At 44.2% G+C, this 27542-nt stretch overlaps 1 protein-coding gene across 2 annotated transcripts in view; it reads left to right on the top strand.

Annotated features, from left to right (window-relative positions):
• Nucleotides 1-27542, top strand: part of sacs (sacsin molecular chaperone) — a 159717-nt gene that overhangs the window by 22197 nt on the left and 109978 nt on the right. For both annotated transcript variants that reach the window (XM_085999194.1, XM_085999195.1), the window contains exons 2-6: nucleotides 8804-9176; nucleotides 16310-16460; nucleotides 21462-21552; nucleotides 22032-22117; nucleotides 27324-27435. In XM_085999194.1, coding sequence (XP_085855320.1) covers nucleotides 9154-9176; nucleotides 16310-16460; nucleotides 21462-21552; nucleotides 22032-22117; nucleotides 27324-27435 — 463 coding nt within the window. In that variant the 5' untranslated portion in view covers nucleotides 8804-9153. The remainder of the gene's footprint in view (nucleotides 1-8803; nucleotides 9177-16309; nucleotides 16461-21461; nucleotides 21553-22031; nucleotides 22118-27323; nucleotides 27436-27542) is intronic.

The raw sequence follows: 27542 nt of genomic DNA, 5'->3' as shown, positions 1-27542 counted from the left end.
TTGTTGCCACATTATTTATGTAGCTGGTCCAGTTAAGTTTCTGGTCAATGGTGACCCCCAGGATGTTAATGGTGGGGGATTTGGTGATGGTAATGCCATCACCTCCTCTACTCCCTCTTCACCCACGACTGTGTGGCTGTTAATGGTTCCGACACCATCATCAAGTTTGCAGATGACACCACGGTAGTAGGCCAGATCACCAACAACGATGAGTCAGCCTACAGGGAGGAGGTCCAGCATCTCGTGAAGTGGTGCGCCGACAACAACCTGGCCCTTAACACCAAGAAAACAAAAGAAATAACTGTGGACTTCAGGAAGTCCAAAGGCGGAAGTCACACCCCCATCCACATCAATGGGGCTGTGGTGGAAAGGGTGGACAGCTTTAAGTTCCTCGGAGTCCACATCACGGAAGACCTCTCCTGGTCCCTCAACACCTCCTCTCTGGTGAAGAAGGCCCAGCAGCGCCTATATTTCTTGAGGAGGCTGAAGGGATGTAATCTGTCACCCCTGATCCTCTCTAACTTTTACCGCTGCACTATAGAGAGCATCCTGACAAACTGTATCACGGTATGGTATGGCAGCTGTAGCTCCTATGACCGGAAAGCCCTGCAGCGGGTAGTCAAAACTGCCCAACGCATTACCGGCACCCGGCTACCGACCATAGAGCACATATATCAGAAACTAAGTCTACGGAGGTCACGGTCCATCATCAAAGACCCTACCCACCCCAGCCACAGTCTGTTCGCCCTCCTACCATCTGGGAGACGCTACAGATGCATTCGCACCCGTACGACCAGATTTAGGAACAGCTTCTTTCCCAGGGCTGTCATCCTACTGAACTCCACAAATAAACACTAAAGCCTGCACATCTGCCAATGCACTTTATTATGGTCATATTTATGCTAATATACTGCAAGCCAAATGTATGTTGAATGTTTAAATGTCTTAATCCAAATGTACACTCTCAGGAGCCGCAAGCCTACATTTCGTTGTACTGCACTTGTGCACTAACAATGACAATAAAAGTTGATTTGATTTGATTGAATGTCAAGGGACGGTGGTTAGCCTCTCGCTTGTTGGAGATAGTCATTGCCTGGCACTTCTGTGGCGCAAATGTTACCTGCCACTTATCAGCCCAAGCCTGAACGTTGTTGAGGTCTTGTTACATGCGGGTGTGGAATGCTTCATTATCTGAGGAGTTGTGAATGGCACTGAACACTGTGCAGTCAGCAGCAAACATCCCCATTTCTGACCTTATGTTGGAGGGAAGGTCATTGATGAAGCAGCTGAAGATGGTTGGGCCTAGGACACTGCCCTGAGGAACTCCTGCAGCAATGTCCTGGGGCTGTGATGACTGACCTTCAACCACCACAACCATCTTCCTTTGTGCTAGGTATGACTCCAGCCAGTGGAGAGTTTTCCCCCAGATTCTCATTGACTTCAGATTTACTAGGGCTCCTTGATGCCACACTCGGTCAAATGCTGCTTTGATGTCAAGGGCAGTCACTCTCGCCTCACCTCGGGAATTCAGCTCCTTTGTCCATGTTTGGACTAAGGCTGTAATGAGGTCGGGAGCCGAGTGGTCTTGGCGGATCCCAAACTGTGCATCACTGAGCATGTTATTGGTGAGTAAGTGCCGCTTGATAGCACTGTCGATGACACCTTCCATCACTTTGCTGATGATTGAGAGTAGACTGATGGGGCAGTAATTGGTCGGATTGGATTTGTCCTGCTTTTTGTGGACAGGACATACCTGGGCAGTTTTCCACATTGTCCGGTAGATGACAGTGTTGTAGCTGTACTGGAACAGTTTGGCTAGAGGCGCGGCTAGTTCTGGAGCACAAGTCTTCAGCACAATAGCCGGAATGTTGTTGGGGCCCTAACTCGCACCAAGTCCTGCTCACCCAACTCCCCTGTGCTCGCTGACCTGCATTGGCTCCCAGTTAAGCAACGCCTTGATTTTAAAATTCACATCCTTGTTTTCAAATCCCTCCATGGCCTCGCCCCTCCATATCTCTGTAATCTCCTCCAGCCCCACAACCCCCCGAGATATCTGTGCTCCTCTAATTCTTCCCTCTTGACCATCCCTGATTTTAATCAGTCAGCCATAGGTGGCTGTGTCTTCGGCTGCCAAGGCCTAAGCTCTGGAATTCCCTCCCTAAACTTCTCCGCCTCTCTACCTCTCTTTCCTCCTTTAAGACGCTCCTTAAAACCTACCTCTTTGGCCAAGCTTTTGGTCACCTGCCTTAATTTCTCCTTATGTGGCTTGGTGTCAAATTTAGTTTTATAACACTCCTGCGACGTGCCTTGGGACGTTGTACTATGTTAAAGGTGCTATATAAATACAAATTGTTGTTGTTCTGGCTTTCAAAGTACCAACACCTATATCAATAAAGATGACAGGTGAGTTAAACAAAAATAACCTGAGATAGATGTATATTTCTTACATTACAACAGTGACTACACTTCAAAATGTACTTCATTGGCTGTAAAGCACTTTGGGACGTCCTGAGGTCATGAAAGGCACTATATAAATGCAAATCTTTCAAGTCTTTCTTTTATATTGGGAGTGTGAGGATGGCGTCACATTAGAGGTTATTCTGACATGAAGCAAATCCAGGTATTGTAACAAGTACTGGCCTTGTAAAAATTCAAGTATGTTCACACCTGATAGTTTATCAATGCTTTGCGATTTCTTGATAGGCAGTACATATGTTATTATAGATATAAGTTGATGGAAAACATGAAACTTGTGTTATTAATTCAAATTGACGACGATTGATTGAAAATTCAAAATCAACATTCTGAGTGCATCTGTCTGTACCAGTGGTTCCCATTTAAGCTCTGATCTAATCCTGTATTTTACATTGCTACATTTTATTAGCTACCTTGAATATGGTTAGAGGACAAAGCAAATTAAAGAGAATGCTGGAAATGTTTCATTTGTGTAGCCAATACAAGAACATACAGCACAATACAAGTAATCTTCACTGTTCTTGGCACAATCAGCAGCCAATACTGTGTATTTTGATCAGAATGTCTATAAACTCCAGATGAAATGAATATAATCAGCACATTTTTGTACCACTGTTCACTTAATTATTCATTCAACAAATCAATAAAACAAAGACAATACAAAACACCACAAAAAATCTTTTATACAGGAGCAACTAGATTTCTAAAGTGTGCTGATGTTTTTGGCAGCTGATAAATGTATTTCATGTGCTGGTTTTAAAAACAGAAAAGCAAGGATTATTTTATCCCTAGATCAGGATTGTGTGTTAGCATTTTATGCATGACCGAGGAACACTGTACAATGGGGTTGATTAGGAAGTGTTTTCCTTAAGCCTCTGCGAGAGCCTTGGGAAATGGTTCTATATTAAAAACACTATATATATCTAACTTGTTTTTTGACTATTTTAAAAACATAAGTTTTGAAATAAATATTTAAAGTCTTTAAAATGTTAAGACTTAAGCATATTTTTCATTTTTGTTGAATTTGCCTTGTTTTTAATGTCTCTTCCTCTGCGCCACCTCGACGAAGATGACGAGCAGATAGCTAACACCACTTTTGATTTGGGTGTTAGGAGTGCACCATTACAGCCCAGATGACTTGCCTGCCAATTTTCCCTTTCTCTCGATTGGGAATTTGAGTTTTTATTCAGTTCTTCCCCTTACAGTGTAACTGAGACTGGAAACTCACTACATGTGGAATCACTTGGGAAATTCCCAATTCTTGTACTACATGAAACAGTGCATTGAGCACCAGCTCACAGTGGAACCTTATTGCCCATTTTCTGGACTTTGTACCACAACAATAGATCAGGCAGGTATGCTGTGTATTGTATTCAACTTCAAGTAGCTCATTTGATGTGATCTGTGCCAAATTCATAATTTTTGACTGAAAAAAATTCAAGTTAAAGATAAATTTTAATTAATGATCACAGAGAATCAGTAGAAATTCAATTTGCCACCCTTTCAGACAGGACTTTTCTCCTTAACGATTCAAGTGTCTTGCCATTGTTAAATTACAAATTTGTATGTATATTCAATGTAATGTAAATCTAGTTAACTTCACAGTAAATATAATTTTTGCAATATTTGCACATAGCTTGTGTCAATGAGATTTTTTAACATTAACATTATTTGCTGGTTAGGCAAATATATGCTCTATACATCTTATGTTTTAATTTAAAAATTACCACGCAATGGAAGTACACTGTAGTGCCCTAAAATAGAATGATGCAAGTTACAAATCGTTTTGAGGTTTTTTGCAAGCAGTTATGCCAAGAATGTTTTTGGCAGTGTTTGTAGGCAACCATCTCCTTAAATCCCTCTCCCCAGCATCCTCCTCCCTCCACTCTAACAACAAGTGCCAGGAGCTCATGGACTTCTTTGTCACTAAGATTGAGACCATCCATTCAGCTGCCTCTGTCGCATCCATCCCCTTCCCCAAGCTTACCAAGCCAAACCTCCTCCAAGGTTCCCTCCATGTCCTTCTCTCTTTTTTCTCCTATTTCCTCCCTGATTGTATACCACTGAGCCCACACATCAGGGATGTTGATGGAGGATAGAAAATGCTGGAGAAACTCAGCAGGTCAGGCAGCATCTGACGAAAGGTCATCGACCTGAAACGTTAACTCTGTTTCTCTCTTCACAGATGCTGTCTGACCTGCTGAGTTTCTCCAGCATTTTCTGTTTTTATTTCAGATTTCCAGCATCTGCAGTATTTTCTTTTTGTATGTTGATGGAGGAGTCTGGGACGTTGGCTGATTATGATTCTGTGAGTATGATTATGTCAAGCTCTTGCTTGACTAGTCTGTGGGCTAGCTCTTCCAATGTTGGCAGCAGTCCTCTGATGTTAGTGAAGAGGACTTTGCAAGGACGACTGAGTTGAGCATAATCTTGTCCAGGTTACAGCTGAGTGGTTGTCTGGTTTTGTTCATTTTCCTTTCTAACAGTTTGAGTTTGAAACAATTAAATGGCTAGGATATTTCAGAGGCCGTTAAGAGTCAACTACGTTGGTGTGGGACTGGAGTAACATATAAAAGAAAGAAAGACTTGCTTTTCACGAGCTTGGGATGTGCCAAAGTGCTTTACAGTCAATGAAGTACTTTTGAAGTGACTGTCACTGTTGTAACAATGTCAGGTTTCCCTCCCTAAAGAACATTGGTGAACCAGTTGGATTTGCCAGCTTTTTATTTCCAGATTTTTAAAAACTGAATTCAGATTCTCAAACTGACATGCTGGGATTGAATTTATGTTCCCTGGATCATTTGTCCAGGCCCCGGATTACTAGTTCAGTAACATAACCACTATGCTATCGTACCTGAGCACAGGGAAGCTGATAAACCATCAGCAGCTCACCTCAGTTGCCACCGAATGAGAACACAACAACCTGCCACCCCACACACAAGCCATAAAACATTGATGATTCCCCACACCCCTTGTAGTGGAAAAAACGGCCTTCCAATTCTCGCCCATTCAAGCCAGGAGAGAATCGCCACCATTCTTCCAGAACCATTCAGCACACTTTGCGATCAACACCCCCTATTCCACAGAGCTGTGATCAGAGGTCTTTTTTTTTTGCAACGTAACTGATTAGGCAACAATTCCACACCCCACCACAACAGATCAAAGATAACGGCTACCAAACACCCATTCCCCCTAATTAGCTGGATAGTGTCTAACTTTCGACCCCCCAACAGTAAGCACAGATACCACCCCCACCCACTGAGCCGAGAACCAGCACCAATGTCCCAATGCCAACGCTCAGATGTAGTGCCCCCCCCCCCCACACCCACTTACCCCCCGTGATCAGAGATAGCAGCCAAACCACCTACTGTCTGATCAGCAAATGCAGCGAAAGTTACATCCGACCACCAAGTAAAGATATAGGCCCATAATTTGCAGTCCGCGGCGAAGCAAAAGCATTCGCCGCTGACCCATAAAGAAAGCTTCCCACAAAGATCTCGCGATCTCTATGGTGAGACGTTCGGCATTTCCGACATGCAATTGAGATCAGTGAAGTTTAGTGGGAATTCCATAGCGCGAGCTGCTGTGACGTCAACAAGCTGACTAAGCAGCCAATCACAATGCAGAATTCTCACAGCCAGGGAAGCAGGAAGTGAAGAAGTGCTTTTATTCTGACTTTTTAAAAATGTTACAGAGAGCAAAACAAAAATTGGGGCTTTAAATGTTTCTTAAAAATTGTAATTTTTATTAAAATGGAGCTATTTGACACTCCACAAAATTAGAATTCGTTTGTTAGGGCCATAACATTTGTTTAGCAGTCAATATGTTGTTAACACCCCAGTTACACCTAATCCAACAAAGTCTAACCTTTAATGGGGTACTTAACAGCGATATTACCACAGAAAAGTCCAGGTTTTCATCTGTTTCACTGATTTCCCTGATTACACTGCTAGCTATGAATGACAGACCGCAACTGCCTGATTTCCGTGTTGGGATGCGCATGTGTTAAATCCTGAAGTTGCGGTCAGTTTCAAAGAGGCAATAACAGCGAATGCTGTTCGTTCGCTGTTATTACCCACCGCAAATTCTGGGCCATAGTCAGTCTTAACCTACCCCGCCCCCCAACACCAATTATCAAAAACCAGATGCCAATCTATGGACCCCACTTCTCCTGGCCAAACTCTTCCAACATCACCTCCAACACCGCTCCCCTCCTACTGAGCAGAGATAGCAGCCAAAACCTCACCCCACCTTATACAGCAGAGATAGCTGGCAACCTCCTCCCCCGCCACCACCCCGCCCCCCCCCCCCCCCCACTTCATGCAGAAATTGGATGCTATTCACCCAATCTCATTGAATAGACATTGCATTCAATATCCCGCCCCAGCCAAGCAGAGGTGAGGTACCCATCTTCTGACACGACTTATCAGGCATCGAGGACCACCACCAATTCCACTGAGCTGAAATAGTGGAACCCCCCCTACATTCAGCAGAACCCTCACATATCCAACAAAGCAGATATTGAGCCCCTCTCCCCATCTCCACTGAGGAAAGCTTTTGGGATCCACTATTCCCCGTCCCCAATATAAAAGATGTGATGCTCAGTTGTTGAAAATGAAGGAATAGAAACATATACAAACTAACAGGATACTGGAAGACCTTTGGCAAAAAGAGCAAATGGAAATGTTGCTGCCCTCCTCTGAATTTTTGTCATTGTCAGGAGTACCTGTTTGTCAACTCCACATTCTCAAGGATCCCTGTACTGTCTCCTGTCTCCTCTTCATACACTAATAGATGGTCACTCACTTCCCAACATAAGAACATAAGAAATAAGAGCAGGAGTAGGCCATACGGCCCCTCAAGCCTGCTCCGCCATGTAATAAGATCATGGCTGATCTTCTACCTCATCTCCACTTTCCCGCCTGATCTCCATATCCCTTGATTCCCTTAGAGTCCAAAAATCTATCGATCTCCGCCTTGAATATATTCAAAGACTCAGCATCCACAGCCCTCTGGGGCAGAGAATTCCAAAGATTCACAACCCTCTGAGTGAAGAAATTCCTCCTCCATCTCAGCCTTAAATGGCCGACCCCTTATCCTGAGACTATGCCCCCTAGTTCTAGACACTCCAGCCAGGGGAAACAACCTCTCAGCATCTACCCTGTCAATCCCCCTCAGAATCTTGTATGTTTCAATGAGATCACTTCTCATTCTTCTAAACTCCAAAGAGTATAGGCCCATTCTACGCAATCTCTCATCATAGGACAGCCCTTCCATCCCAGGAATCAATCTAGTGAACCCCCTTGCAATAAAGGCCAAATGCCATTTGCCTTCCTTATTGCTTGCTGTACCTGCATGCTAGCTTTCTGTGTTTCTTGCACGAGGGCACCCAAATCTCTCTCAACACCAACATTTGAAAGTTTCTCACCATTCCTCACTAAATTGTCTGTATGTGGACTGACCACCTCTTAGAATGTGTTTTCCAGGGATTTTTCAGCTTCCTGTATGCGGCAGAGTATTGCCAGCTGCTCTTCAAACTTAGAAACTTTGAATGCAAACAGTTGAAGACAGTTCCTGCTCCTGCAGTTATCCTGGACACATGAAGCATTCAAGGCCTCTCCCATCACATCACAGGCATCAGCTGTCCCTGTCATACTAAACTGCATTGCTTTTAACAACTTAGTGACTGAACCACTCCTAACTTGGCTGAGACTCCCGCTGAGACTAAACTCCATACTCACAATTTTCCTTTTCCTTTTGTTTAAGTTTTCCATTAGTTGTGCCCCCTTAAAACGGTGGGGGCATTTTTGTTAGGTTTTTGTTTCTACTCTGTGGCCCTGAAAATCCATGAGGGAGCATATCTCAGCCCCCAGGGTAGAGATGCCTCCACTGGGAACCTCTGCTGCTGACCCTGGCGGACTTTCTGGGTCAGAGGGAGGTTCCCATCTATGTCAGCATTGAAGACAGTGCTCCACAAATTGATACACCTTTTTCAGAAAATATTTCAGTGTATATTGCAACACAATCTTGGAAACTGGAATTTTGAATTATCTCACGTTAATGAGAACAGACGGGGAGCAGCTATCAAACTGAACTAGTGGCAAATTGGGCCCACGGGATGTGACCTGCAGTGCTTTTTAAACGGGCAGGGGTGGACTACAGTTACCAGCATGCAAAGCACAAGCGCTGAGCAATACTTTCTCCGCTGGAGTCGAATCGGAGCAATTTATAATTAGTAACACACACACTCAGATGAGATGTGCCCATGACTGGAGGACGAAGTGACTGACCCCTGACTCCGAATGATTGCCTTTTTATTCTCTTGCAGGGACATGGATCAGTGCGGGGCACGAAGATCGGGCGCAAGCGAGCAAAAAAAAGTTTTCTTTTAAAAAAACAAAGAGCCGAGGAAATTGAGTTGAAAGCGGGGGAAACAAACGCAAAAGTGCTTGCGGTTGGGCAGAAGTTTGTAAAAGAAAGTGGAGCACGGTCGGAAACGGGAAATGGTTCACACGAGCAAAGTTTGGTTGGAACTTTGAAAGGAGAGGATCAGCGAAAAGTTTGGGACATAACGGTTCTTCTGGATGGCGGAGGCTGCCGGCTTTTTCCGGGTGGAGTTGCAGCCCATCGAATCCATGAGTCGCCCAGGCTCCTAGCGGCAGAGCAGAGGGAAGAGAGATGGAGAACCGACTGGGAGCGAGGTAAGGACACGGCCCTGACACCCAGTCAGGCTCATGCACACACAGCTAGCTCCTTTAAAACCTCTTCAAATGGGACTTCTCATCAGTTTCATAAACTGAAATCGACCAGCGGGTGTGTTTCTTTGCGGGGTGGGTGGGCGTGTTCGGGATACGGTCCAAACTCAGTAAGATCTCTGGTTGGTTGAGTTTGAATGAAATTAACGGGAGTGTTCACTGGAATGCCACACTTGCTGGCAGTTCATTTATTTTGCTGTTTTGGGCCGAGACGGGCGACAAGAGAGTGATTTGCCCGGGCGGGGGTGCCAGTGCCGACCAGGTCCTGGGGGTTGGCATATTGATTCTGCGTATTAACCATGCCCAGACTTGATGGTGTGAACACGAGTTAATGTAGCCAGCCTTGTCTGGTAACTCATACCCATAGAGCAACTTTGCATTTTTCCTATCTTTTATTTTAAATATAAAAATACAAATATTTTTGATGAATTTTTATGCGTGTTAAGGAGAGGGATATTGGGACTGGGGAAATGAAATATTGGACACTCCCCAGTCAGACATAGTATTCCAAAAAGCCTGCTTGTCTTCTCCAACCTCAGGAGAAAACCCCCTACTACACTAGTGTGAAATTAACAGTTCTCACACCCACCATTCTGGTGACTCTCACTAAGACTGACAGTTTTTGATGTGGTCTGGTGTGTATTAGGAACTTTGCTTGTTATGATGCAGAGTTCGAGTTCTGGACAAATGATCTCTTTGAAGAAGTTCTGCTCTTCTCTGCGACGGGATCTCCGTTTGGCTCTTCAACCTTGTTCATCTTCATTACTTTCAGTTTATTACCATCTCGTCTAGCTTCTAATCTCTTTTACTTCTTTTGGTTCTTTTATTCTTTTGTCCGATCGCAGCCCTGCCTTCGATCTAGTTCCTTTTCTCTCCAGTTTTGAAGAAGGGTCAAACCCGAAACGTCAACTCAAATTTCTCTCCACGGATGTTGCCTGACTTGCTGAGTTTTTCCAGCATTTTCTGTTGTTATTTCGGATTTCCAACATCTGCAGTATTTTGCTATTGATCTCTTCCCTTGTTCAGTTTTAAATTCTAGGTGTGGTACTGAGGGAAATCACTGTGAACATAAGAACATAAGAAATAGTAGTGGGAGTAGCCATTCAATAAGATCATGGCTGATCTTCGACCTCCACTCCACTTTCCCGCCTGAACCCCACATCTCTTGATTCCCATAGTGTCCAAAAATCTATTGATCTCAGTCTTGAATATACTCAACAACGGAGGGTCTTGCAGCCCCTCATGGGGGAAAGACATAGAATCTGGAGGAGAGTCACTTTGAACCACTGTCCTGCACTCCCTTGTGACCATTTTCAGAGCAGCATGGGTACTAGCTTGGGAGCAGCTGGCCTGGAAATCCTCTCTGCTGGTAGAGATTGCACGGCTTGGGAAAGCTGAAGAAAGGGCAAGGTGACCCTTATAACTGGTTCACTGTGCCTCTCTGCAGATAGGCTATTTCAGGCTGCTCCCATTGTCCCCGCTGCTTTGTCACTCCTTCATCCCCCTGTACCCCTCCCTTCTCCCATCACTATCCTCTTTGTTCCCCCCTCACTCCATCTTCCATCCTCTCTCCTTTCCCTCTCCCATCTTTCCTCCTCATACACCTCTGCCTCTTTTCCACCCTGATGCAGTTACCCTGATTCAGTGAGGAATGTTGAAGAGCATGCCGGGAGCAATACATGAAAATGAGCTGCCAACCTGGTGAGGCTACAACATGCGACTACATGCATGCCAATGACAGCTAAGCGATCCCACAGCCAACAGATCAGGTCAAAGCTCTGCAACCCTGCCACATTCAGTTGTGAATGGTGGCAGTCAATTAAGCAACAAATGGGAGGAGAACACTTCCGGTTCATCCCTATCCTCAATGATGACAGAGCCTAGCACGTGAGTGCAAAAGACAAGGTTGAAGTGTTTGCAACCATCTTCAGCCAGAAATGCTGAGCGGATGATCCTTCTTGGCATCCTTCCTGAGGTCCCCACCATCACAGGGACCAGTCTTCAGCCAATTCGATTCACTCTGAATGTCTGAATGCACTGGACACAGCAAAGACTACAGACCCTGACAACATCCCAGCTGTAGTTCTTAAGACCTGTGCTCCAGAACTAACCACAGCCCTAGCTAAGCTGATTCAGTACAGCTACCCGACAATGTGGAAAATTTCCCATGTATGTCGTCCTGTCCACAAAAAGCAGGATAAATCCAACCCAGAAATGACTGCCCTAGTCGCTTACTCCCAATCAAAAGCAAAGTGATGGAAGGAGTCATCAACACTGCTATCAAGTGACACTTACTTACCAATAATCTGTTCACCAATGCACTTACCAATAATCTGTTCACCAATGCTCAGTTTAGGTTCCACCAGGACCATTCGGCTCCCGTCCTCATTGCAGCCTTGGTCCAAACATGGTTATAAGTTGATTTCCAGGGATGAGGTGAGTGTTATTGCTATTGACATTAAGGCAGTACTCGATCGAGTGGGACACCATGGTCGAGTAAAATGAGCATCAGGGGAAAAACTTTTCAGTGGTTGGAGTCATACCTAGCACAAAGGAAGATGGTTGTGGTTGTTAGAGGCCAATCATCTCAGCCCCAGGACATCGCTGGAGGAGTTTCTCAGGGCAGCATCCTAGGCCCAACTATGTTCAGCTGCTTATAACTACCTTCCCTCCATCATAAGGTCGGAAGTGGGGATGTTTGCTGATGACTGCAGTGTTCAGCTCCATTTGCAATTCCTCAGATAATAATGCAGTCCATACTCGCATGCAATACCTGGACAATATCCAGGCTTGGGCTGATAAGTGGCAAGTAACATTTGCACCACAAAAGTGCCAGGCAATGACCATCTCCAACAAGAGAGAGCCTGACCACTTCCCCTTGATGTTCTATGGTATCACCATTACCAAGACCCCACCATCGATATCCTGCAGGTCACCATTGACCAGAAACTGAACTGGACCAGCCACATAAATACCCTGGCGCCCAGAGCAGGGCAGAGGCTAGGTAGTCTGCGGCAAGTGGCTCACCTGACTCCCCAAAGCCTTTCCACCATCTACAAGGAGTGTGATGGAATACTCTCCACTTGCCTGGATGGATGCAGTTGCAACAACACTCGAGAAGCTCAACACCACCCAGGACAAAGCAACCTGCTTGATTGGACCCTTCTCTATTAGCTTAAACATCCGTCCACTCCAACACCAATGTACTGTGGCTGCAGTGTGTACTGTCTACAGGATGCACTGCAGCAACTCGACGAGGCTTATTTGACAGCACCTTCCAAAGTCGTGACCTCCACCAGCCAGAAGAGCAAGGTGCATGGGAACACCATCATTTCCAAGTTCACCTGCAAGCCACATGCCATTTTGACCTGGATGCATTATTGCCATTCCTTCATTGTCACTGGGTCAAAATCCTGCAAATTCCTACCTCGCAACACTGTGGGAGCATCTTCACCAAATGGACTGCAGCGGTTCAGAATGTAGGCCCACTACCACCACCTCAGGGCGACTAGAGATGGGTAATAAGTTTCGCCTTGCCAGCATCGCCAATAACCCAAGAACAAATGTGGTGTGGGGTGGGGGAGGGAAGCATCTTCTTTTGGGCTGCTGCTGTTGGTCCTGTAACAGCTACCAGATGATCGCATGCAAAGCTGAGTGTTAACCAGTCACTGACATGCTAGTCCCCCGATTATACACACGTGAAGAGAAAAAGATTGGTGAAGTCAAGCGTAGGTCCCATGCAGTCAGAATCAGGGGAATTTATAATGGGGAACAAAGAAATGGCAGACCGATTAAATACATATTTTGGTTCTGTCTTCACAAAGGAGGACACAAATAACCTCCAAGATGTCGGGGAACATAGGGTCTGATGAAAGGGAGGAACTGAAAGAAATCAGTATTTGTAGGGAAATGGTGTTAGGGAAATTGATGGGATTGAAGGCCGATAAATCCCCAGGGCCTGATAATCTACATCCTAGGATACTTAAGGAAGTGGCTCTAGAAATAGTTGATGCTTTGCTGATCATCTTCCAGCATTTGATGGAATCTGGAACAGTACCCATGGATTGGAGGGTAGCTAATGTTACCCCACTATTCAAAAAAGGTGGTAGAGAGAAAACGGGGAATTACAGACCGGTAAGCCTGACATCGGTAGTGGGGAAAATGCTAGAGTCCATTATAAAAGATGTAATAGCAGAGCACTTGGAAAACAGTGACAGGATCGGACAAAGTCAACATGGATTTACAAAAGGTAAATCGTGCTTGACTAATCTACTGGAATTTTTTGAGGATGTAACTGGTAAAATAGATAAGGGAGAACCAGTGGATGTGGTGTATTTGGACTTTCAGAAGGCTTTTGATAAGGTCCCGCATAAGAGATTGGCGTGTAAAGTTAAGGCACATGGGATTGGGGGCAAGGTATTGACTTGGATAGAGAACTGGTTGGCAGACAGAAAGCAAAGAGTTGGAATAAACGGGTCTTTTTCCGAGTGGCAAGCAGTGACTAGTGGGGTACCGCAGGGATCGGTCCTTAGGCCCCAGCTATTCACAATATATATTAATGATCTAGACAAGGGAACTAGATGTAATATCTCCAAATTTGCAGATGACACAAAGCTGGGTGGGCGTGTATGCTGTGAGGAGGATGCCGAGAAACTCCAGAATAATTTGGACAGGTTGGGTGATTAGGCAGAAGCATGGCAGATGCAATACAACGTGGATAAATGCGAGGTTATCCACTTTGGTGGCAAAAACAGGAAGGCAGATTATTATCTGAATGGCAATAGATTGGGAGAAGGGGAAGTGCAACGCGACCTGGGTGTTCTTGTGCACCAGTCGCTGAAGGTAAGCATGCAGGTGCAGCAGGCGGTTAAGAAGGCAAATGGTATGTTGGCCTTCGTAGCGAGAGGGTTCGAGTACAGGAACAAGGATGTCTTGCTGCAGTTGTACAGGGCCTTGGTGAGACCACACCTTGAGTATTGTGTGCAGTTTTGGTCACCTTATCTGAGGAAGGATGTTCTTGCCATGGAAGGAGTTCAGCGAAGATTCACCAGGCTGATACCTGGGATGGAAGGAATGACATATGAGGAGAGATTGGGTCGATTGGGCTTGTACTCGCTGGAGTTTAGAAGAATAAGAGGGGATCTCATTGAAACTTATAAAATTCTGACAGGACTGGACAGACTAAATGCAGGAAGGATGTTCCCGATGGTCGGGGAGTCCAGAACCAGGGGTCACAGTCTAAGGATAAGGGGTAGGACATTTAGGACAGAAATGAGGAGGAATTTCTTCACCCAGAGAGTGGTGAACCTGTGGAATTCTCTACCACAGAAGGCAGTAGAGGCCAATTCATTAAATATATTCAAGGAGTTGGATATATTTCTTAAGGCTAAAGGGATCAAGGGGTATGGGGAGAAAGCAGGGACCGGGTACTGAATTTGGATGAACAGCCATGATCTCATTGAATGGCGGAGCAGGCTCGAGGGGCCGAATGGCCTACTCCTGCTCCTATCTTCTATGTTTCTATTGCCATGACAATCCGCTAGCAACAGGCAGAGAACACAATTATAATTCTAAAATTAATGATTTGAGCCAGTGTATACCAAAGGGTTTGCAATGCTGTTCCAGTCAATCCCAGCATTAATTTTGATTCCAGCCTGATCTGAATTCTGATACTCCAGATGAGAGCTGTGCCCAGTGAAGCCATTGTACTGTCAGTGATTGCTCAAGTATCCACAGATGATATGCAGCAAGAAGCAATGGCACACTGGAACTACTTGGCAAATTACCCAGTTTGATAACTCTTATGTATTGAACGGGCTATGAATTAAATATTTGTGGTATTCTTCAGTTTCCATTATGGAATCTGTTTCTACCATGCAAGTGCTGACAAGTATTAGCAGTGTTCACATCTATTAAAAGAACATCTGTATTTGGTGTGCATTGTTGTCTGATGATCCTTGGGATGTGGTCGTGTGCATGGTTGCAGTGGGACATTACTGGGTTCATGGTGGCTTCAAGATCTGGGTGTTCAATGGACACTGATATAAAATCATTTGATATTTTTTGTCGTGCCAGATTGGCACGGTTCATAGCACTCCTACTGTTTGCCTATTCTAAGAAATGCACAAGACTTCTGGTGTCCTGACTAATATTAACTGGTGATTCATCTTATTCCTGTCTGTGGGAACTTGTGTGTAAATCAGCTGCCTTGTTTTCCTACATGACAGCAATGACTACACTTCAAAAGTAGCGTGAAGCACTTTGGGATGTGATTCTGCAAGCCTTTTTTACATATGTGAGATGTGCAGATATCCCTTTGAAGGTCATTAATACCTTCTCATTGAGCATCCAGACTATTTAAAGATTCTTGTTGAAATGGCTGACTGAACTAGATTTTTCCAAATCCCCAAATGAATGCATCCGTTGTACTATATTGCCTGTGCCGTATTGAGTTATATACAAGAACTTTAGATCTCACTGCATATGGTTTTTACCTCATGCTGACTGGTTTCAGTAAATTTTCACTGGAAGGGAAAACATGTCCAGAATTCAGTAAGTGCAGTATAATGCACAGGTGGCCAACAGTTTGAGCAGTGTGACAAAGGGCATCTGGTTGGGGGAAAAAAAACCTGAACAGCCAAACCCATGACTTAGTTTGAAATGAAACTATGAGAAATTCTGTAACCAATATAATGAAGGAATGGGGCAGGAGAAGAAAACTGGGTGCAAAGCAAGAAAATAAAACACGAGAAGATGAACAGCAAGAAAAGGGAGCAACTAAAAAGAACTTCCGTGTCTGTTTAATTACTTAAAAAAATCTGAGTTATTTAGAAAATTGAATTACCTATTCATAGTTGTGGAAGAGAGTTGCTTCTGTTTGGTTCCAGATATTTTAAATCACCGTATGTAGGTAAAACTGAAAAGAAGAACGTCACTGTTTGAATAAGGCTGATAGTTTCATGTTCCTAAACTTAACTCTTGGTGTAATAAGATTTGAAAAGCCAATTGTAGAGACAGTAGCTTTTCTTTCCCTATATGTTGCATATGCTGAAATAATTTTTGTGCTTTTTTTCCCGAAGGTTGCCAAGGGTAGCTGTTCTACATGAATACATCGGGAGCCGAGTGTATGAGATTGCTCCTTCTGCATCTGTTCAAGATATCAAGGAGTTAATCTATGTGGAAACAGATTTTCCTGTTTCTGAACAACGACTGCTGTACAATGGGAAAGAGGTAACCTTGACTTTGAACTGGATGTGGTAGTGGTGCAGTAATGTGACTTACTTTGTTCAATTATCTATGAAGCCTTAAATGGAAACTTAGCTCTTTCCTGCACAGATTTTAAAAATATGACCATGCAGGGATCAACATTTCCACAGAGCCTTTCGTTTTTAGGTTAGGATCAATAGTAAAAGCATTCTCTAGTAGTTTGATGGACCAGAGGGTGTCTGAGATTTAGATTTTTTTTTGCTGCCAGTGTGCTGTGCTATCCCTGCTTGTCCAAGAGCACTGTGTCATTAAACGTGATCAGTCTCTTCTACCATCTCTCCTTTATGGTCCACCTTTGTGCACTGCCTTCACTTGGTTCCATTCCTGCCTGTCCCAATGTATCCAGCACACTTACTACAATATCTTCTCTTCAGGTCATGCATGGCCACCTTGGGTGTTGCTAAAAGTTTAATCTTTGGAAAACTTCTAATCCTCGGCTATATGTTGTCCCTTGCTGACATCATCTGTAGGCATGAGGTCAGTTTCCATATGCTGCTGGTACCCAGATCTACCTCTCTGCTTGATCTATCTCCAAGTCAACATTGGCAAGATTAGCCATCCTATTCGGTTGCTGCCAAAAGTACCAAACTCTAGTTTTGGATTCCATTCCCCTCTTCAGCTGCTCAGTCAGGTTGAACCTAATGGTGGGCATCCTTGGTGTTCTGTTTAACCCTGAGCTGCTTTTCCACCAATATCCTATCCATCATCACAACTGCATATTTCTACCTTGACAACACTGCATTCTATCTTGCTTTACCCACTCCCCCTGCTGAAACCTAATCCACACCTTCAGCACTTCCAGGCTCAGCTTCTCCAATGCTCTTCTCTCTGGCTTCCTGAACACCATTCTATGTAAAGCCCAACTCATCAAAACGCTACTACTCCAGTCCTTGCAATCTTCTATTGGCTCCCTACCATTGCATTCAATTCAAAATTCTCGTTGTTGACAAATTCCAACCTATGTAGGAGAACCAGATCAGCCATGAGCTAATACAATAGCAGAATAGGCTCAAGGTGCTGTATGGCCTACTCCTGTTCCTATGCCTAACATATTTCCCCACTTAGTTCCCTGGGAAAATAATTAAGCACCAATCCAAATAATCATAGGGAAGATCAATGCTGCAGTACCTGGACTAGTGCCTTTTGAGATCAGGTGCAGTGGTTTTCTCTGTTCTCATGGACCAGTAGCCAACACCGCCACCCCGCCCCTTCCAAAAAAACTATTTGTATCTCACATTTACTATTAGATTTTTTAAAATGAGTAACCTAAGTGAGGGGCAAGGCCCATAGTGGAGGACAACAGAAAGGTTGAAAACAATAAGGAGATAAATCAAGGACTACTGGTTAGATGACTTAATTGTGATTGATTTGTTCCAGATTTGGAAGCTGAAGGTCTTCTGAATTTGTATAATGCCCAAGTGAACAGACTGCATACATTAATCATGAGATGGTGATAGCAGTTTGCTCTTAGCAAATGTGTTTCATGTAGTTACTGCAAAGGTTAAGATAATATTTTAATGACATTTTGCCATTTATAAATTTACAATGTTTGTTTTGAATGAGATATTGTAATTTGCAAGATTACATTTTCTTTATAAGTTATGGTATAGATGAGTACTGCAGCATTCAGATGTAGATTCTTTTTACATATCCAAATGAGTCATAGAACATAGAATCATAGCAAATTGCAGCAGAGAAACAGATTACTCAGTCCATCAGATCTGTGCCAGTGTTTTTCTCTGGATGAGCCACCTAGTCTAATCCTATGCTCTTGTTAACTCGCCAAACCTTTTAATTTACCTTTTTCAAGTAAATGTCTAATTATCCTACATTAATCCTAATGAACAGTGAATAAACTTCAAAAGCGCTTGTGGTTATGAAAGGCATTATATATGCAAACCTTTCTTTTCTTTTAATTTCCTTTGAAAATAATTTGTAGATTCTGTTTCAACAACAGTTTGTGGCAGAGAATTCCATATTCAAACCATCCTCTGTGTGAAAATTTTATTTCCCTAACCTTCGTTTAATTTCTTTTGTGATTATTTTAAATTTGTGGCCTCTTTTACCATCTTGCTGGCCAGCAGAAACAGTTTATCACTATTTATCTTGCAAATCTTCATAATCTTGGAGACCTCAATCAAGTCACCCCTCAACCTTCTCAGCTCTAGTGAGGAACTTCCCAATTCTTTTTTCACAACTGTAACTCATCCCTGGTAACATCCTAGTGAATCTACACTGCAACTTTTTCACTGCTTTGATATCCTTTATATAATGGGTTGCCCCAAACTGGACACAATACTCCCAACTGTAACCTAACTAACATCAAGTTCAACATTACTGCCTTGCTTTGGTATTTTATGCCTCTAGAGACAAAACCATAAAGATTCCATTTTCATTTTTATGACCTTATATACTTGCGCTACCACCTTTTAATGAGCTGTGTATATCTGCATAAAAAGGTACTAAGAGCAAACAGGAATTCACAACTGCACAGTAATGATTATATACATAGTTGTGTACAATTAGGTAGTGCAAATGTATAAGTAGAGTTAAGGTCAAATAGAGGAAGGTACCAGGAGCACCAGGATTACTGTGCGGTGGGTGGCAGAGAGGTTGTTGGGAGTTTGCTATGGTAGTGAGGAACTGCTGGTTCACTCTTGATGTACCTGGGCCAGTGAATATGGGAGAATAGGGAGGAATGAACCTACAACATTGAAGACCATTCATTTTGATACCTGTTTAGCTCCAGGACATCCCATATATTATTTGGACTAACCTGTGTCCCACAGGTGCTTTGCCCACATTTCTGGTGGGAAGGATTGGGTTGTGCCATAATTATGAAGGGAGTATTGGAGGTTCCTTGTTAAAAGGGAGACAAGCTTATACATGGCATACTGCCTGTTATAGTCTCAAAGTTTTATCTTCTAAAGGTGCTGAATCTTGGTGGGGTGTAACCAAAGGATATCAGCAGCCCATGTTTTCCAGAGATGGTCACTGGCTAGTCCTTTAGGGTAGGAGTCCAGCTGATTAATTTTTCCCCTTTCCCCACTCTAGCCAAGGCACACTCAGCCTATTTATAGTACCGTTGACTGATATCAGTCATGTGAATGAAAAGTTTTAAATCAATGAAATACAAGAAAATTGGCAAGACATAATGTTCACTTTTTATTAGAGATTTTTTTTGTCAATTATTTACTTAAACTGAGAGATGCCAGTGTTGGGAAATGGTGCTTCTTCTACTGTCATCACCTAGTGTCAACTTATTGCTCTGTCTGCATCATGATCACAAGCAGAGTAAAGGCCCTTTCACTTGCTCCCAATATTAATCTCAACCTCAAAATAGCACACAGCTGCATCAAGCTGATTATTTCTCCATTCTAACCATTCTGGAAGCCAACATAGAATATTTCAAATCCATGCCAATTTGTGTTGAATTATGCCATTACTTCTCTGAATTTTCCTTCTCCTTCTTCTTGTATCCTCACTGTACAAGTCAAGAGTCATCTCATTATTTGCTAATCTAACTAACTTCTTTCCTTCTTTCTTTCCTCCTTTTCTTCCTCAAGATAATAAATATTTTGCTCCTAAGCTTGACATCACCTACAAACCACTTCTTGATTTCCTTTGCCTAATGTACTATTCTTTCTTGCATTGATGTCCCTCAATAAGGATTCTGGCCATTTATCTAGGTTTCTTAATTATCTTAACGATGTATTAATCTGTACAATAGTGTCCAAATTTAGTTGGACGATAAGAACTCCTTCACATTCTTGAGCAGACCTAACTGCCATCCTGGGGATTTGCTCAAATCCGAGAGTTGGGGTAATTTAAGTAATGATTTTAAGTCCCATCTCATTGGTCTTTGTCTCTTTCCCTCTCCCCGCCAAACCTTCACGGCCTCAAAACATTATTGATTGAGGTCCAATCCTCTGTGGGAGTTCGATTGCACTACTCATTTCTGCATGGAAAGCGATTCACTTTCAAATATTGCCAAGTAGTGCTATTTTAGTTAAAATTGTGAAATTAAATAATTAAATAAATAACGTTAATGCTGGTGCCGTCTGGGGGAAATCTCGTCTGGAGTGTTTATGGGGGAAAAATTCAGTATCGCCCCGTTTGGGGCGTCATTATCGGCCATGCGCAAAGTTTAGCGCCTGGCGCTAATTATCGCCTCCGACAGCAAACTTGGCTTTTATCACCCCTGGAGGTGATTGGAGCACTAAATCAGGCGCTTCACACCTGTCTTAAGGTGCAAAGGCCAAGGAGCGAGGCGCTACCTCAGAGCGCTGGCGAAGCAAGGAAGGGCAAATCAAAATGAACCTGCAAAGTGCTGCTCAGTACCCAAAACTCCTTCACACAGTGTTGAATCTCTCCAGAGGTCTCTCTCTCTCTCTCTCTCTCTCTCAGAATGCATGGTGCAAAAATGTCACCAACAAAAAAAGGCAGGAAGCAGTCACCTTTAAATAGCGCTCCCCCAGTCCCTTTCTGACTGCAAAACGCTCCCCTCAACCTGTTGTCGCTAGCTGCAGGCGGTAAGGCAGGGGGCGCCACTCAATATCCGGTCCGGGGCGTTGCACACTCGATTAATGTCACGATCTGCCGGTGCAGGAGATCGTGGCTGTAGTGTTTAGCGCCGCCGCAAAATGTCTAGTTAATTTCGCGAGCGGCGCAAACGTTGCCGCGCCCAGGCGCTAGTTGCTATGTGCCCCATTAGCGCCCTCTTAAGGTGTTAACGGGAGGCGCAAACAACTGAATTTTCCCCCCATATATCCTTTCTATTTTTGCTCGAGTCTGTATTCATGTGAATGTGAAATGCTGCTGCCGTTGTATGCATCAGGAGATTTGATAGAATACTCATTATCAAAGTTCACATGAGCATTTACTTTGCCTGTACTGTTGCTGTTGATTTTAATGTATTGATTCAAACATTAGATCACTGACATTTTATCATGTTCTCTCATTTAGTTGTATGACTCAGCACAGATTGGGAGCTTGTTACGATCTGGAACCCATGAGATTAATTTGACTCTGCAAGGAAGAGGACTTAAAGGAGGAGGTAATCAATTGAACTACAGTATGCGACCCTCATTAGTGTAAATAAGGATGACTAAGGTCACTTCATTCTAATGCAAATATGTCTGTTCTGTAACAGAATAACTGCAGTACATTCACTGCTGCAGATCTGTGACCATTTAGAATCGATCTTGGGTGCAGTGGGAGGATCACAGTGCAATGGCACTAAATCATCAAATCCTCTCACTGGTGTCCTGAATGCCTGGGTGGTTTAATAAAAGTTTTGTAGCAGCTTTTTCCCTTGATATTTTTGGAACCGGTCCATTTTAACTGCTTCCCTGTTCCTTTCCCGCCGATTGGGGAGAATTAATATACTCTCTTGTCCCGACATGGCTAACCATAAAACCTGTAACTTTTTATGTACAGTAGTAAACGTTCTTTCAAGGTGAATGCTTGTATTTTGAAGCTGTAATAAGATCCAGCTCTAATTCATGTGCGGAGTCCTGCTTTTTTCTTTAACAGGCAGGTTTGGACAAACAACACCGCCACTTGTAGATTTCCTTAAGGATATTCTGAGGAGGTATCCAGAGGGAGGACAGATTCTTAAGGTGAGCATCTTTCTAACTTGTTCTGCCCAATAAAATGCACAATGTTGGGTCGTTCACTGTTTATCTTTTTCCTAGCTCATACCTAACAATCAGAGTTGGTGACATACCAAAGTACTGTGTTGGAGCGATGCCTTGTATGTGTATTGATTCTATGGGGGGAATTTCCTGGGGGGTCAGCAGGCGCGATCGGTGGCGGGGCGGGTGGGAAAGTGTTTTTGTTTTGACAGCAGATCAGGACCCTGCTGTCAACCCGCCGCCATGCGCCTTTACTAAATATAGGGTCAGTCAGCGTTAAGCAGACCCAACACGCAGCGGCAGTGGAGGCAATTCAGGTCATTATGACCTTGTGAACAGAGGATTAACAACAGTTTACTTTGACATTTGTGCTGTCAGTGTTCTACAGCATATAAACATAAGTATATGGAGGGAGTCGTGGGAGAGCCTGGGTGCAGCCGTGCACCTCTGTGCAGTACTTGTCAGTGTTTGCAGCGCCTCAATGCTGTAGAACACTGACAGCACAAATGTCAAAGTAAATTTGCGCATGGTCACCTTAACGAAACCGGCTGATGACGCATCATCAAATGATGTCATCAGACCCACTTCCTTCAATTGGACCAGGAAATGTGCTGGGCAGGCTTAACAAGCCCAATCAGGGGAAATTCATTCTACAAAGCGGGCTGGAGCCAGCAAGCGGGGTCGGGACCCGCCACCAACGTCGCCCGCCGAGGTAGGGGAAATCGCCACCTATATCTCTGCACAGAATGAGTTCTCAGTCTTGGCTAGATAAAAATAAATTGGAACTTGACAATTGTCTCTTTGTAACCTGTGACCGAAAGGTAGAGTACAGATTGCGAGTGAATAGTGTGGGGAGCTAAAAAGTAAATTTTAAGTCCTTTACTTTCTCCCAAGTCTCTCCAGGGCACAGATTGATTGAATCTTAGAAGTTGGAGAGATTAAATATTCATACAGAAGAGAAACCAAAGGATATATTTTACACTTTGAAAATTGCTCCTTGTGAGAGACTCGGCAGATGGATGTAATTAAACCTATGCCACTGCACTCTGGCACCAGGTGCGAGTGCCCCAATGTATTGCCGTGTACTGCGCCATAAGATAATGTAGCTGCCAAGCAGGGCACCATATATTTAATCAAATTATAGGTATAATCTTTATGAAATGGCTATTGGGTACATCTGTGTTTGCATCTGCTTTTGGACATCATACTCAATGAATGGAAAGGGTTCAAAGACTAGAAACAAGAATGTAAAGGGCAATGAGAGACTTTGCAAACTGTTGTCATGGGGAACGGGTGAGGAAGAAGACTGAGCAGCGAACTTAAACCTAATAGTTTTCAAATCTTCAAATGGATTGGTAAATGGATGTGGTGAATTTCTTTACTGAACCAGGAGAAAAGAACTGAAATCCGCTTTTAGGTAAATGTAATTTAAAGAGTAACTACTTTATAGTTAGATGATTTTAAGAGAATGGACTGCCATCTGTTGGAGTGAATGCAGACTTTGCTGAACATTAAAAGTAGGAATTCAACAGGGAGTAAAAGAATTTGGGCTAAACAACATGGTGATTAGGATGGGATGAATAGCTTCTCTCATTACTTCATTGCAGCAGCCTCTGGATTGATTTGTGCACTGTACCGATTGGACCTCTTTGACGATGTAGAGTTGTTACAAAGCTGTGCATAAGGCTCTGAAAATTCCAAAGCCTGCTGAAGTGGCTTTGGTGGATAACAAACCCAAAATGCATGAAAGTTCATTATACTTGGTGCAATCCTTAATAAATAAGGCACTGATTCTTTGTTCTCAACAAACTCCGTGTAACACTGGCTGATGTCAGCATCTGTGTATTCAGTTGAGATTTACAAAGTTACTTTTACCAGCCTGGATCACAAGTTCTCATTTTTGTGCACTAGATCTAGTTTATTAATTTCACAGTCAACTCCTGAAGGGACTTCTAACTGACATTCGGCCTATAAATAGTCTTGAATTCAGTGAAATGCCACAGACTTAACCGTGCTCAATGAAATAAATTCAGAAAATGCTGGAAATGCACAGCTCATCACCATCTGTCAGTGCTTTGGTTGGAAACAGGGTTATACAATAATATTTCTAACCATTTTCTTCACTTTTTCACACTTCCTTTTCTTCTATTTCTGTTCTTTTCTTGCTCCTTCTCTTTCTGTATGCTTGCAGTTTTTTTTTGCCTTCTACCTTTTTCTTTATTCCCTCACCTTTACCATCTTTTCCCTCTTCATTCTCTATCCCCATCATTTTCCTCTGCTCTGCCAAGCACGATGTTGACATAATGGGCAGCATCAGCTTCATCAAAATGACTTTTTTTATTCGTTTATGGGATCTGGGCATCGCTGGCAGGGCCAGCATTTATTGTCCATCCCTAATTGCCCTTGAGAAGGTGGTGGTGAGCTGCCTTCTTGAACTGCTGCAGTCCGTGTGGTGAAGGTACTCCCACAGTGCTGTTGGGGAGGGAGTTCCAGGATTTTGACCCAGCGATGATGAAGGGACTGTGATATACTTCCAAGTCAGGATGGCGTGTAACTTGGAGGGGAACTTGGAGGTGGTGGTGTTCCCATGCGCCTGCTGCCCTTGTCCTTCTAGTTGGTAGAGGTCACAGGTTTGGGAGGTGCTGCTGAAGAAGCCTTGGCAAGTTGCTGCAGTGCATCTTGCAGATGGTACACACTGCAGCCATGGTATGCCGGTGGTGGAGGGAGTGAATGTTTAAGGTGGTGGATGGGGTGCCAATCAAGCGGGCTGCTTTGTCCTGGATGGTGTCGAGCTTCTTGAGTGTTGTTGGAGCTGCACTCATCCAAGCAAGTGGAGAGCATTTCATCACACTCCTAACTTGTGCCTTGTAGATGGTGGAAAGGCTTTGGGGAGTCAGGAGATGAGACACTCACTGCAGAATACCCAGCCTCTGACCTGCTCTTGTTGCCACAGTATTTATGTGGCTGGTCCAGTTAAGTTTCTGGTCAATGGTGACCCCCAGGATGTTGATGGTGGGGGATTCGACTATTGTAATGCCATTGAATGTCAAGGGGAGGTGGTTCGACACTCGCTTGTTGGAGACGGTCATTGCCTGGTACTTCTGTGGTGCGAATATTACTTGCCACTTATCAGCCCAAGCCTGAATGTCGTCCAGGTCTTGCTGCATGTGGGCATGGACTGCTTCATTATCTGAGGAGTTGTGAATGGCACTGAACACTGTGCAGTCATCAACGAACATCCCCACTTCTGACTTTATGATGGAGGGAAGGTCATTGATGAAGCAGCTGAAGATAGTTGGGCCTAGGAAACTGCTCTGAGGAACTCCTGCAGCGATGTCCTGGGGCTGTGATGATTGACCACCAACCACTACAACCATCTTCTTTTGTGCTAGGTATGACTCCAGCCAGTGGAGAATTTTCCTCCTGATTCCCATTGACTTCAGTTTTACTAGGGCTCCTTGATGCCACACTCGATCAAATGCTGCCTTGATGTCAAGGGCAGTCACTCACCTCACCTCTGAAATTCAGCTCCTTTGTCCATGTTTGCACCAAGGCTGTAATGAGGTCGGGAGCTGAGTGGTCCTGGCAGAACCCAAACTGTGCATCGGTGAGCAGGTTACTGGTGAGTAAGTGCCGCTTGATAGCACTGTCGATGACACCTTCCATCACTTTGCTGATGATTGAGAGTAGACTGATGGGGCGGTAATTGGCCGGATTAGATTTGTCCTGCTTTTTGTGGACAGGACGTACCTGGGCAGTTTTCCACATTGTCAGATAGATGCCAGTGTTGTAGCTGTACTGGAACAGTTTGACTAGAGGTGCAGCTAGTTCTGGAGCACAAGTCTTCAGCACGACAGCCGGGATGTTGTCGTTGGCTGAAGACTGGCTTCTGAGATGGTGGGGACCTCAGGAGTAGGCTGATATGGATCATCCACTCGGCACTTCTGGCTGAAGATGGTTGCAAACACCTCAGCCTTGTCTTTTGCACTCACGTGCTGGGCTCCACCATCATTGAGATTGGGGATATTCATGGAGCCTCCTCCTCCTGTTAGTTGTTTAATGGTCCACCACCATTCACGACTGGATGTGGCAGGACTGCAGAGCTTTGATCTGATCCGTTGATTGTGGGATCGCTTAGCCCTGTCTATAGCATGCTGCTTCTGCTTTTTAGCATGCATGTAGTCCTGTGTTGCAGCTTCCCCAGGTTGGCACCTCATTTTTAGGTTCGCCTGGTGCTGCTCCTGGCATGCTCTTCTACGCTCCTTATTGAACCAGGTCTGGTCCCCTGGCTTGATGGTAATGGTAGAGTGAGGGATATGCCAAGCCATGAGGTTCCAGATTGTGGTGAAATACAATTTTGCTGCTGCTGATGGCCCACAATGCCTCATGGATGCCCAGTTTTGAGCTGCTAGATCTGTTCTGAATCTTTTCCATTTAGTACGGTGGTAGTACCACACAACACGATGGAGTGAAGACGGGACTTTGTCTCCGCAATGACTGTGTGGTGGTCACTGCTACCTATGCTGTCATGGACAGATGCATCTGGCAGCTATGTCCTTCAGGACTCGGCCAGCTCGGTCAGTAGTGGTGCTACCGAGCCACTCTTGGTGATGGACATTGAAGTCCCCCACCCAGAGTAAATTCTGTGCCCTTGCTACTCTCAGTGCTTCTTCCAGGTGTTCAACATGGAGCAGTACTGATTCATCAGCTGAGGGAGGGCGGTAGGTGGTAATCAGCAGGAAGTTTCCTTGCCCATGCTTGACCTGAAGCCATAAGACTTCATGGGGTCCGGAGCCAATGTTGAGGACTCCCAGGGCTTCACTCTCCCGACTGTATACCACCTCTGGTGGGTCTGTCCTGCCGGTGGGAAAGGACATACCCAGGGATGTTGATGGAGGAGTTTGGGACATTGGCTGATAGGTATGATTCTGTGAGTATGACTATGTCAGGCTGTTGCTTGACTAGTCTGTGGGACAGCTCTCCCAGTTTTGGCTCAATCCCCAGATGTTTGTGAGGAGGATTTTGCAGGGTTGACTGGGCTGGGTGTGCCATTGTCGTGTCCGTAGCCGGTGCCGGTGAGCTTGAAGATCCTGTATTCTTTAGAGGATCCCTAGAACTATTTGATGTTTACAGCAGCCAGGAAACCCATAAAAATAACCAAGCTCATTCCCACTTAATTCTGTGCTTGTAGGAGCTGATACAAAATGCTGAAGATGCTGGAGCTACTGAGGTGAAGTTCTTATACGATGAGACTGAGTATGGAACAAACTCACTCTGGTCGGAGCTGCTAATGGAATATCAAGGTAAGAGATCTCCACATCAGCAGTGATGGCTCCAGATCACAATTAAGGCTTCTTGCAGTAGATCCTGTCTGTGATGATATTGGAAGAATGGTGGCCTTTATAGAAAG

Source organism: Somniosus microcephalus, chromosome 10 (genome assembly GCF_052327205.1).
Source record: "Somniosus microcephalus isolate GS21.2 chromosome 10, FLI_Smic_1.0, whole genome shotgun sequence".
Classification (NCBI taxonomy): domain Eukaryota; kingdom Metazoa; phylum Chordata; class Chondrichthyes; order Squaliformes; family Somniosidae; genus Somniosus; species Somniosus microcephalus.
The sequence above is the reverse complement of the archived record's forward strand: the minus strand, read 5'-3'. Positions and strand labels throughout refer to the sequence as shown.